The 12,619-nt window shown below is 46.3% G+C and overlaps 2 protein-coding genes across 6 annotated transcripts in view; both read right to left on the minus strand.

Moving 5' to 3' along the window:
* JAKMIP1 (janus kinase and microtubule interacting protein 1) overlaps positions 1–12,619 on the minus strand; it is a 178,317-nt gene that overhangs the window by 45,042 nt on the left and 120,656 nt on the right. For all 5 annotated transcript variants that reach the window (XM_054682737.2, NM_001427999.1, XM_016951245.4 and 2 more), the window contains one exon: positions 11,755–11,814. In XM_054682737.2, coding sequence (XP_054538712.1) covers positions 11,755–11,814 — 60 coding nt within the window. The remainder of the gene's footprint in view (positions 1–11,754; positions 11,815–12,619) is intronic.
* On the minus strand, positions 20–11,746 carry LOC129143684 (uncharacterized). The gene has a single exon (XM_055078643.1). It carries the CDS (start codon positions 1,631–1,633, stop codon positions 1,496–1,498), a length of 138 nt encoding a protein of 45 aa, XP_054934618.1. The 5' UTR covers positions 1,634–11,746; the 3' UTR covers positions 20–1,495.

Below are 12,619 nucleotides of genomic sequence, written 5' to 3' on the forward strand. Positions count from 1 at the left end.
AAATTTTTTTAACTTTTTTTTTTTTTTTTTGAGACAGAATCTCCTTCTGTCGCCCAGGCTGGAGAGCAGTGGTGCAATCTCAACTTACTACAACTTCCGTCTCCCAAGTTCAAGCGATTCTTCTGCTTCAGCCTCCCAAGTAGCTGGGATTACAGGTGCGTGCCACCACATCTGGCTAATTTTTGTATATATATTTTTTTCTTAAGTAGTGACAAGGTTTCACCATGTTAGCCAGGCTGGTGTCGAACTCTTGACCTCAAGTGATCCGTCTACCTTGACCTCCCAAAGGGCTGGGATCACAGGTGTGAGCCACCACGCCCAGCCTTAACATTTTTTTATAACATTTTATAACACTGGGTTAGTGTTTATAACATTTTATAACACTGGGTTAGTTTGTTTCCTTTAGAGAAAAGTTTTGTTGAGTGATTATATTATGCAGTAAGCCTACATGTACTCGATTTCTCAATATATTTGTGCCTTTATTAATAAAAAAATAGAAATGATATATTAATGTTTAAAGTAAAAACACAGTGGCTGTCTTCCTTGAAGGCAATGCAACTGGTTTTGCACTGCATTTTCAAAAAATGCAGGAAATAATTCACCACCTGCTTCTCAAGGGATGAGGGGAGAACCGCTCAGAAAACATTGTTTCCTCTCATGATTGGCACATAGTGGGCTTTAAAAAAAATGGCAAACATGAAAGAAACTTCATTTTTTTGTGTCTCCACTCTTCTAAGAGTCTCTAGGTTTTTCCTCACAAGAGATACATTAGGAGCAAAAATGTCCACCATTTGCTCATTCTGAGCCCATCTACTGAATAAAAAGGTAATTCCTCTAGCCTTCCATGTTCCTTGCAACCAAAGCCTCTCCTTGTTGACTCGTTTCTACAGATGAATCCAGATTCAGATTAAGATTCAGTTTTGGCCGGGCACAGTGGCTCATGCCTGTAATCCCAGCACTTTGGGAGGCTGAGGCAGAAAGATCGCTTGAGCCCAGGAGTTCAAGATCAACCTGGGCCACATAGTGAGAATCCATCTCTACAAAAAGTTATTTAAAAAGTTAGCCGAGTATGGTGGCTGATGCCTGTAGTCCCAGCTACTTGGGAGGCTGAGGTGGAAAGATTACTTGAGCCTGGGAGGTTGGGGCTGCAGTGAGCTGTGATTGTGCCACTGCACTCCAGCCTGGGTGACAGGGCAAGATCCTGTCTCAAAAAAAAAAAAAAAAAAAAAAAAAAAAAAAAGATTCAGTTTTGGCAAAATGAATGAAGAGTAAACATGTCTCCTCCATTTACACTTTGCATATACAGAGGTGCTCTTCCTTAGCGGGTCAGATGAAGCAGAGGGAAAAAGAGGAGGTACCCCCAAAACAAATAGCCCCCCAACCGGATCCAGTCTCTCTCAGCCACCTGTCTTCTTACCTTCCTATCATTTTCAACAGAGCCACCTGTCACAGGCAGGAGCATCGGTCGGCCACAGCCAGGGACTGCCAGAGAACCTCAAAACACAAAACCCTGAACCAGCTGCCTACCTTCATGCTTATAGGTCATCTCCTGGCAGCCAGAGAAGTACAGGCACACCAGGGCGCAGAGACACAGGAAGAAAGAGAAGTACAGCACAAAGAGGACATATTCCATGGTGGCGTGATGCTGCAGACACACCAGCCCCTGTGCGTGGGCTTAGGCAAAAGCCACCTCGTCGGCATCCATTTTCAGGGCTTCCTCCAGTCCGAGGAAAAAGCACCAATTCTCTCCCCACGCACTCCCCTTTCCTCTAACACACCCGCCCTAGCATCTCCACGGCTTCCTGTGGACCCGTCTGCTGCAGGGTCCCGAGAACAGGAGTGCGCCAGAAGACGCACCTTCAGTAAAAGGGAAGCCAGCTCCAGGGCAGAGCCCAGATGCTGGCCATGCCAACCGCGGGCTGAAGGGAGAGGTTTCCAGGGGCGGGCTAGGGTGCATTCGTTACGGAGGACAGCTTCCGAACCAGTTTATTCTCTGGGGACCTTCCTCCCAGATCCTGTCTTCCCTGAGCCGAGAGCCTGTTGTCAACACCATGGCACAGGCCCTGGGTCCCCAGACAATCGCAAGGCCCCCGGGGCAGCACTAGCAATGGCAACGCCACGATAGATTCTCCCTCAGGACCCAAACCGAGGAGCTGCCTCTGTCCTCATGTGTTTGGGAAATTTATCTGCTCTTCCCCGACAACCTCATAGGCACCCTAGACTTGCCAAATTCATTGGCTTCTCTACCATCATTTTGTCAGCGTTTTACCATTTTTATAGGCCAAAACAAACCATTATTTAATAGAAAAACTGATTTTTTTAACTAGATCAAAGTCTTCAGATTCACCTGCCCAGAAGGGATGTCTCTGAGAGTCTTCCATGTCTCGGAGAAGCGTCACCAGACATAATATCAAAAGCAAAAACTCTCATGCGGCAGAAAAAATGGACAGACTTTACCACAAAAAAGTAAAACGTCTGTACTTTGACAGATACCAAAGCAATATTAAAGGGCAATGGACAATTCATAAAAGAAGAAATGTACATAGCAAAGTTCATGTATGTTTCAACTTCAACAATGCATGATGCTCTATTCCTTTGGAAGTTTCCATCAGATGAACTGAGTGACTGGATTGTGCTACTCAATTTAGTGCCGACTACCCTTTAAGCCATGTTTCCTAATGAGGCACCACCCGGCCAGGCAGTGCAGACCTAAGACAGCTGGGCCTGACCCCAGGCAGTGTAGACTTGAGACAGAGGGGCCTGGAGGGGCGGGGCTGCAATCTGGAACCTTTGCCTCAAGCCCCTCCCCACGGGGCCTGAAGTCACCTCCTGAAACCAGGCAGGAGGCCAGGCACCTACAGACCCAGCCTCTGCAGCAGCTTCTCCCTGAGACCAGGACTCACCACCCTGCTCACTCCTGGCGCTGGGGTTTCCTGCCCTGTGTGAACAAATTACCTAGAACCACCATAGGTAATGGCACCTGTCCCTTCCCAAGTCTGCAAATGGGAGTTGGATGTCCCCTTGGTGTTTGCTACCCTGGACAAGGTACCCAGCTGGCCTCTGTGGCCAGGTCAGGCTCCCGAGCTCTGCTCTACCCACACCAGCTGCAGCTTCTCTGGCGGTACCTCCAGGACCGGCACAGATGGTGTGTGTGCTTGTCTGCTGAGATGCCTGCGTGTGGTCCAGGACACAGCCCCCGTCTCTTCATAATCACCCCAGTGTCCTATCCCCAGGACCCACATCTTCCCCGAGTCCTTTACCAAAGGGCCCCCAGCAGGTGGGACATGGAGCAATGCTCAGAGGGGCCTCCCATGCTTCTGGCACAGAGCCCGCTGTGAAAGGAAAATAAAAACTCTGAACCCCAGTTCACTCCACCAAAAAGAAAAACTTAAGCTGAAAGCTGAGTCATGCAAGAAGCTGCCTTTCCTTTTGTTCCTAAGCAGAGAGCTGCAGATAAAAGGTTAAGCATCTCTACAGGTAGCTGCTCCATGTTCACCTTATCTTATGTAAAGTGTTGATTTACTGAGCACAAGACAATTACATAATTTGGACTATTCCCCTACCTGCTCCTTTTCTCTCACAACCTGTGGATTCAGTCATGTGACCACACACCCCCTCTTTCCCCTCCAGCCCGCTTTTCCCCTTTAAATATTGAACCCCTCAAAATCATCTTTGGAGAAAGGCTCAGATCTGTCTCCAGGGTACATTCTTAACCTTAGTAAAATAAACTTCTAAATTGATTGAGAGCTGCCTCAGAGACCGTTTGATTTACATCAGCTACTCAGCTGGCGAGGCTGGGACAAAGTCCTGCTGCCCATGCCCTCTTTACCTTTGATCAGAGCTGCATGAAATGAGTCCTGATGGCTGCTGTGGAGGAGGGACCAGGTGACAGGGACACTGCTGAGCCAGAAGGGAACAAGCCCTCGCCCCTCCCAGCAAAGGGCCCACAGTTACACACCAACCGAGGCCAGCCCTGTAAACAGACATAAAGTAGCCACTGGTTTCACGCAGTCACTACTATTAGCCCCTCTGAGTGCAGGGCACTGTGCCAGCAGCTTCGAGTAGCTGGATCCCAGGGGACCATCCAGCCCTCATGAGCTCACAGACTGGTGACATCCATGGGGAAGGCAGCCTAGGAATAAGATCAACTGCAAACAACCATGAAGGAAAAAATGGGTAGCTTTGGCAAAACTTGCAAATGAAAAATGCATGCACATGATGAAAAAATGTTTGACTTTGGGAGGCCGAGGCAGGCAGGTCACTTGAGGTCAGGAGTTCGAGACCAGCCTGGCCAATATGGTGAAACCCTGTCTCTACTAAAAATACAAAAAAAATTAGCCAGTCCTGGTGGCACACTCCCAGCTACTCAGGAGGCTGAGGCACGAGAATTGGTTGAACCCGGGAGGCGGAGGTTGCAGTGAGCTGAGATCCATCGCGCCACTACACTCCAACCTGGGCGACAGAGAGAAACTCTGTCTTTAAAAAAAAAAAAAAGTGCTTGAGCTTCCTAGGCAGGCAAAGGTACTGTACAACCAGCTGCCAGTGTCTGTCCTTCCCTCCAGCAGGCAGCAGGCTTGGCCTCAGGGGTGTCCTTCCCTCCACCAGGCAGCAGGCTTGGCCTCAGGGGTGTCCTTCCCTCCACCAGGCAGCAGGCTTGGCCTCAGGGGTGTCCTTCCCTCCACCAGGCAGCAGGCTTGGCCTCAGGGGCGTGGGGCTAGGAGTAAAGTTTAGATAGGTCCTGCATGTTTTGATAGGTCCCATCAGAATGGATGCAAGAGCCACTGACAAAAATGGCCCGCCAGACCTCAGGCATCCTCCAACCCCTGGCAACAGCAGACCCAAAGTCATTTGGGGAGGAGGGGACACAGCACCGAAGCACTGGCCCAAGAAAGGGCCTCTCCTTCCAATGGTGCTTTGATGGTTCCCAGCACAGTCCCCAGCCCTCCCTTAAAGGATGATTACTGCAAAGGGCATTGAGATCCCACCTCACTATTATAAATTAGTGGGGGAGGCAGGGTGTGGGCATGGCCTGGGAATCTGCATTTCACAGGCCCTCCAAAGGAAAGTTATTGAGCTATAAGGTAAAGGAAGAAGGAGATACTCTGACTTCCTGATAACCTGCTATGCACCAAGCAAAGAACCAGAAGCTTCCTTAGATCCCATGGATATAATGTTCATTTTAAGAATCAAACTGAGGTTCTGAGAGTTTAGATGACTTGGCCAATCCCATCCAGCTAGTAGCTAGGGTCTGACTCCCATACTGCTTGGGGCTACAATTTCCCAACCTTATCCAAAATGATGGATCCTTCTTTCAACCAAGGTGTGTGCATAAACTGTACTGATTTTTAGCCATTATGCATATGCTTAGAACTCTGTGATGATATAGCTTCTGTGCAAGTTCCAACAGCCTGCAACACAATTTACTGCCACATGGCCAGAGGCCCAGGTCCTGAGCAAGCCCCCTACCCCAGTCCCCAGGGCACAGTCCGAGGAACCACTCAGGATCCTTCTCCCCCAACCTCTCCTTTGGGGCTAACGTGAGCCCACGCTGAACCAGCAGGCTCCCTGGGAAATGAGACGATCGACACCAATCTTGTCCCTGGAGGAGATCCCATAAGGGGACTGTTGGACAGGCCCAGTAAGACAGAGTCATGGCCCTCAGGGACACAAACGCTCCGGGAAGACAAAGGTGGACACCCTCTGCTTTGCCCTGACTGCATCTTCTGCAAGGCTCTGCCCTGACTGCATCTTCTGCAAGCTGGGGTGTGGGAGTGGACTGGAGGCACCCTCCTGCAGGGAGTCCAGGGAGGTTTGCTAGGGTCTTTCTGACAGAAAGTCAGGAGCTGGGGAGCAGGGATGGGGCTGTCAGATTTCTGGAAAGTTCTGGAACTTTCAATGCATTCACCACAGTACTCTGTCAAGCAAAACCTTTGGCAAAGTGTTAAAACACTTCCATGTGTGATGGACAGAGAGTGATGGGGGCATTTCAGGGGAAAAAGAAACTAGTCTAGTCATCCTGCGGTATCCATGGGGGACTGGTTCTAGAACCTCCCACGAATACTAAAATCCATGGCTGCTCAAGCCCCTTATACAAATTGGTGTAGTGCTTGCATATAACCTACGCACATCCTCTTGTACACTTTAACTAGATTACTTATAATATCATACCTAATGCAATGCAGATGCCCTGTAAACCCAGCTATGTGCAGCATAACAGCATCTCAATCCTCAACAGTATACAACAACGGTCCCATAAGATCATAATACTGTATTTTTACTGTACATTTTCTATGTTTAGATACACAAATACCATTGGATTACAACTGCCTACAGTATTCAGTACAGTAGCATGCGGCACAGGCTTGCAGCCTAGAAGCCACAGGCTAGACTGAATAGCCTAGGTGTGTAGGAGGCTAGACCATCTGGGTTTGTGCAAGTATACTTCATGATGTTGGCATGACAAAGTCGCCTAATGACGCATTTCTCAGAATGTGTCCCTGTTGTTTAGGAATGCATGACTCTAGTTTTAGACTGTATTGTTTAGTGAATAATGAAAAGGAAAAAAAAGTCCAGGAGGTGGAGGTTGCAGTGAGCCAAGAGCGTACCACTGCACTCCAGCCTGGTCAACAGAGTGAGTCTCTATCTCAAAACAAAAAGAAAAGGTAAAAAAGTCTGTATATGTTCAGTAGAGATGCAACCATCCATTTTTTTTTCCTGAAGGTTTTCAACCAGAGGTTGGTTGAATCCACGGATGTGAAACCCACAGATACAGAAAGCCAAGTGTACTGAATGCCTGTGGCCTGTGGTAGAGAAGAAAGAGAAGCTTCTTAGGCCTAAAAGGCAACCCTGGATTACAAAACCTGCTTGGGCCCCGATGGATCCAAGTATCAATTCAATCCAGCCCTGCACAATGCCAGGATTAAGTAGGAACATGGGAGAAAACTTGGTCCACACGGAAGTCTACACTGAATCTTGAGAAAAAGAAAAAATGCTGGTGGGCCCAGGAAACAGTGAATAGAAAAGACCCTAAACCAACTCAGGAAAGTTTCTACACAGATCCCCAAATTCGGCCTCCTAATGACACGGAACTATCTTCATTAAAGTGACCACACATCACCGTTCTTCTGCAACAATCCAGTGTCATACAAGTACATTTTTCCAGTAAAGGCAATTCGCTTATTTAGCCAACAACTATTTAGGGACTATTTAGTCAACACCTACTCTGTGCCAGGCAATGAACAGGCCACAGTGGGCAGGACAGACACAGCCCCTGTCCTTGCCTGTTGTACAGGCAATGTAGCAAATCACGATTCAATTCTAACCCTTTGTGAATTTCTCCTCCCATAAACACATTCAGAAATCAGGAAGAATGGCCAGTTGCAGTTGCTCATGCCTGTAATCCCAGCACTTTGGGAGGCTGAGGCAGGTGGATCACTTGAGGTCTGGAGTTTGAGATCAGCCTGGCCAACATGGTGAAACCCCGTCTCTACTAAAAATACAAAATTAGCCAGGTGTGGTGGCACATGCCTGTAATCTCAGCTACTTGGGAGGCTGAGGCAGGAGAGTCACTTGAACCTGGGAGGTGGAGGTTGCAGCGAGCCAAGATCATGCCATTGCATTCCAGTGTGGGCAACAAGAGCAAAAAGTCTGTCTCAAAAAAGAAAAAGAAAAAAGAAAGAAAGAAGAAGGAAGGAAGGAAGGAAGGAAAGAGAGAGAGAGAAAGAAAGAAAGAAAGAAAGAAAGAAAGAAAGAAAGAAAGAAAGAAAGAAAGAGAGAGAGAGAGAAAGAAAGAAAGAAGTCAGGAAGATGAGGGACGGGGGGAAAAAGAAACCTCTGTTTAATTCCAGGCATTCTGATATAGACTTTAAAAATAAATTCTTGGCTCAACAATGGATTTTTCAAAACCCCACGTGGAAGCTCTATGGGGTGTGTAACGCCACAGCACATCCCATTAATGGGACAAACTGCACAGTCTTTAGATTTGTGCCTTTTAAACATATGTCCCATGGTGAAAATGGCTGTTACGCACACTCCCAGCAGCTGTGCAGAATGGTGCAACTCTTCCATGAGGCAGTGGGGTGGGGTGGGCGCGATGGTCTCTGGTCAAAGCCTTCTCACCCTCTGAGCCACGTTTCAACTTCTGGGAATCTATGCATGGAAACTATTCTGATTATGGACACAGCTTTCCAGACAAAAGCTGGTTGCTGTGGTGACATTTACGGAAACAGCAAGTCCAAAGGTAGGGGAAAGGGTAGCTAAATAATGGTACAGTCACTTAATGACATGTTCAACAGTCAGGGAATAAAATAGAGCTGGGCCAGAAAGAGCTGTCTGTGTAAACAGAAGCACAGCTATTGCAGCATCATTCATAGGGCTGAGGAGCTGAAAGCAGTGTGCCCCACAATAGTAGAACAGTAAACCCGTTTATGGTCCATCTCCTCAACAGATTATGTAGCCATAAAAATTTACATTTACAATGACAGCTATCACAGGATAAAGGCTTGCAGTCTAATGTTAAATAAAATCCAGGGTGCAAATGTGTATACCGCAGTTCCAGCTGGGGAAATGAATTAAAACAGCAACACCAATGTGCCGGGGAGGCACCGCGGTGATAGATCACTTTTTATTTCCCAGATATTCTATAATGTGGTTCTATGTCTTCTATAGAAGTATATATTTAAATATAGGCCAGGCGCAGTGGCTCACACCTGTCATCACAGCACTTTGGGAGGCTGAGGCGGGTGGATCACCTGAGGTCGGGAGTTCGAGACCAGCCTGACCAACATGGAGAAACCCCGTCTCTACTAAAAATACAAAATTAGCCGGGCATGGTGGCACAGGCCTGTAATCTCGGCTACTTGGGAGGCTGAGGCAGGAGAATCGCTTGAACCTGGGAGGCAGAGGTTGCAATGAGCCGAGATTGTGCCATTGCATTCCAGCCCAGGCAACAAGAACGAAACTCCATCTCAAAAAAATAAGTAAATAAATAAAAAATAAAATAAACAAACAAACAAATAAATATAGACAAGTTCTACTCAAACCACTTCCTATTTCTGAGTTTCTAATGTCAATGTGCAGAAATTTGTCCCGTGTTCGACTTGGCTTGGTGGGAAAAGCTTGGGCCTTGTAGTCTCAGACTTGAGTTTGAAACTCAGCCTTGTCAATTTAATTTTTCTCTGAGTTTTTTCTATATTTCATATATATATGTCTTCTGTAGCTGTAAAATTGAAAAAATAATACCAACTACATGGGGTGGCTGTGAGAATTCAATGAGATTGTATAAATACCCACTCATCTGAGAATCCAGGACCTAGCAAATCATCAATGAGCCAGGCCACTCTAAGGGCATTACCTGAACGCTGCAGTAAAGGCCACCAGGAGGCAGCCTGGGAGCCAAATTGCACCCATAGATATATTTTATGTGGCCCACAGGTATATATTTTACAGGCTGAGTGTCCTTTATCTGAAATGCTTGGAACCAGAAGGAATTTTGGATGTTTTTTCAGATTTTGGAATATTTGCATAAACAGAATAAGGTATCTTGGGGATGCGACCCAAGTCTAAACATGAAATTCATTTGTTTCATATACACTTTATATATAATACATAGCCTGAAGGGAATTGTATATAATATTTTAAATAATTTTGTGCATGAATCAAAGTTTTGACAGTGTTTTTACTGCAACCTGTCACATGAGGCCAGGTGTGAAATTTCCCTGGCCTCATGTTGGTGCTTAGAAAGTTTCAGATTTTGGAGCATTTTGGATTTCGGATTTTTGGATTTTGGATTAGGGATGTTCAACCTGTATTCGGACATTTAATATTACAGACATTTAAAATCCAGCATTTAAATCCTTCAATTTCACATAAAGTAACGTGTTATGGATTAAACTGTATCCCCCCAAAAAGACAGGTTAAGGTCCTAATCCCAGTACCTCAGAATGTGACTTATTTGGAAATAGGATCATCGCAGATGTAGTTAAATTATCATGAGGTCACGTTGGAGTAGGGTGGACTCCTAATCCAGCATGAGTGGTGGCTTTATACGTGAAGCCACAGAGACACACAGGTAGAATGTCACTGACAATGAAGGCAGAGATTGGAGTTCAAGCTGCAAACCAAGGACACCAAAGATTGCTGGGAAACCACTCTAAGCTAGGAAGAGGAAAGGAAGGGTCTGCTACAGGTTTTAGAGGGAGGGAACGTGGCTCTACCGACACCTTAATTTCAGCATTCTGGCCTCTGGAACTGTAAGATAATACATTTCCTTTCCTTTTTTTTTTTTTTTTTTTTTTTTGAGACAGGGTCTTGCTCTGTCACTGAGGCTGGAGCTCAGTGGCAAAATCATGACTCACTACAGCCTTGACCTCCTGGGCTCAAGCAGTCCTCCTGCTTCAGCCTCCAAAGTAGCTGGGACTTCAGGTGCCACCACATCCAGCTATTTTTTTAAATTTTTTGTAGAGACAGGGTCTTGCTGTGTTGCCCAGGCTGATCTCAAATTCCTGGGCTCAAGTGATCCACCCACCCTGGCCTTTCAAAGTGCTGAAATTACAGGCATGAGCCACTGTGCCCGGCCTTTTTCTGTGGCTCTAAGCCACTGATTTTGTGGTACTTTGTTAAGGCAGCCCTAGGAAGCTAACACATAAGGATTTATATTTCTCTTGAAAAACTGGACTATCTGATGCCATCGGTCCACCTTCTTATAGCAACCAGGATTCAGGGCCCAGTTTGCCACAGTCCCCACCATTCCCTGTTGTCACCCTGACACCAAGACTACATGTCTTTGGCCATTCACTATCACATTTGCACAGCTGTTTCCCTTACAGATGAGAAATATTTCTCTATAACCACATCTCGATCAAAAGATAAACCAAACGGGGCACTTGTGTTCAATAAAAAGGAGAGAAGACCAGCCTAGCCAAAATGGTGAAACCCTGCCGCAACTAAAAATACAAAATTTAGCCCGGCGTGGTGGCATGTGCCTGTAGTCCCAGCTACTCGGGAGGCTGAGGCAGGAGAATCATTTAAACCTGGGTGGTGGAGTTTGCAGTGAGCCGAGATGGTGTCATTGCACTCCGGCCTGGACAACAGAGTGAGACTCTGTCTAAAAAAACAAACAAACAAACAAACAAACAAACAAAAAAATAGAGAGGAGAACTGTGTCTTTGTGGAAGCCAAAAATAGGTTTACAGGTTTAAAGGCAAACTATGCTTTTTTTTTTTTTTTTTTTTTTTGGTATCAGCTCCAGTGTGCTCTTTACATTCCAGATTGGTCCCTGTGGGCATTTGAATTTTATAAGCCCAGCTCCTTCAGACACTGTTACTAGGAAATAGCAAAAGACCTATATTTTCCAAAAAAGACTACAGTTCTGCATGATTCCAGAAAAACACAAAGCTCCTGATTTTTTCACAACAGGATATGCTCTCATATAAACCAACTCTGAATGTCCCTTAAATCCTTCAAAAGGTTTAAGTATTTATGTTTTTAATTTTGGGTGAATATACCCTGAAGCCTAAGTGGAGAATACATCAGGAAGTTTTCCATGAATAAATTACAATAACTGGGTCACATGACACGGCCATATTTATGTTGCTTTGAGAGACGGTGATGACAGGCTTTTCATCATCAGGCATGCAGAGATGTGTGTGTCTGCTTCAGGATCCCTCTGTAAAACCTCCCCACTCCACGACCCATCTGCCCTGCAGATCCGTGACACAGCGGCAAGGCAGGGCAGGTGCACCATCGCCGGCTCACCTTGGGCGGTTTCAGACTTTTCCCTCGATGCCTTTTGGAGCGCAACAGCCGTTCTCTCTCCTAGAAGGAAACACAACGGTTGGCATTTCCAGCCAGCCTCACATCTCACGAACCAAAGCCACTGGCTCTCAAAGGGAGCTGGGCCTGCCCATCCGCACCAGGCATGGCTAGTTCAAGTTCTAAGTGCCCAAGTGATGGCTGCTTCTCTGAACTGAGAGCTACAGGGAGAGTTTATTATCCACCTTTTGACTTTATTGTTATTTCACTGAAATATATTTTTGATCCTAAGCTGCGTTGAGTCTTTTGTGTAATGAAGCAAAGATGGATGGATAGATAGATGTATGCATAGATAAGTGGATGGAAGGATGAAAGAATGGGTGAGTGGATGGATGGATGGGTGGACAGATGGGTGGGTGGATGGATGGATGGGTGGATGGATGGATGGGTGGATGGGTGGGTGGGTGGATGGATGGATGGATGGATGGATAGATGGAGGGATGGATGGATGGATGGGTGAAAGGAAGAAAGAGAGAAGTTAAAGAGGTAGAGGGAGATGGAGGCAGGCAAAATGAACATGAAAATTATAATCAAAGCCTTTTCTAGAATTTTGATCACTAGCTTTTCTATTCTTCGAAAACCAGTGCATGGAACCATCACACACCCACTTCGGTGAGCAGAACACGTTCTACTTCTAAGATCCAACTAAAGCTCCCTGCAGGTGTTCTCTGCCTGTTGCCAAAGTTCCTTTCACAGAGAGCTGTGGAATTCTCTGGATGCAATTCTCCACCGCTTAGGACATACTCAACCCCCTTTGATAGATGCACGCCCCATATACACGTCCAAAACTCACACAGGCAGTCTTAGC

Source organism: Pan troglodytes, chromosome 3, assembly GCF_028858775.2.
Source record: "Pan troglodytes isolate AG18354 chromosome 3, NHGRI_mPanTro3-v2.0_pri, whole genome shotgun sequence".
NCBI classification, from domain to species: Eukaryota; Metazoa; Chordata; class Mammalia; order Primates; family Hominidae; genus Pan; species Pan troglodytes.

Coding starts and splice junctions, on each gene's coding strand:
- LOC129143684 (XM_055078643.1), bottom strand. CDS start 1,633: ATGGAATATGTCCTCTTTGTGCTGTACTTCTCTTTCTTCCTGTGTCTC.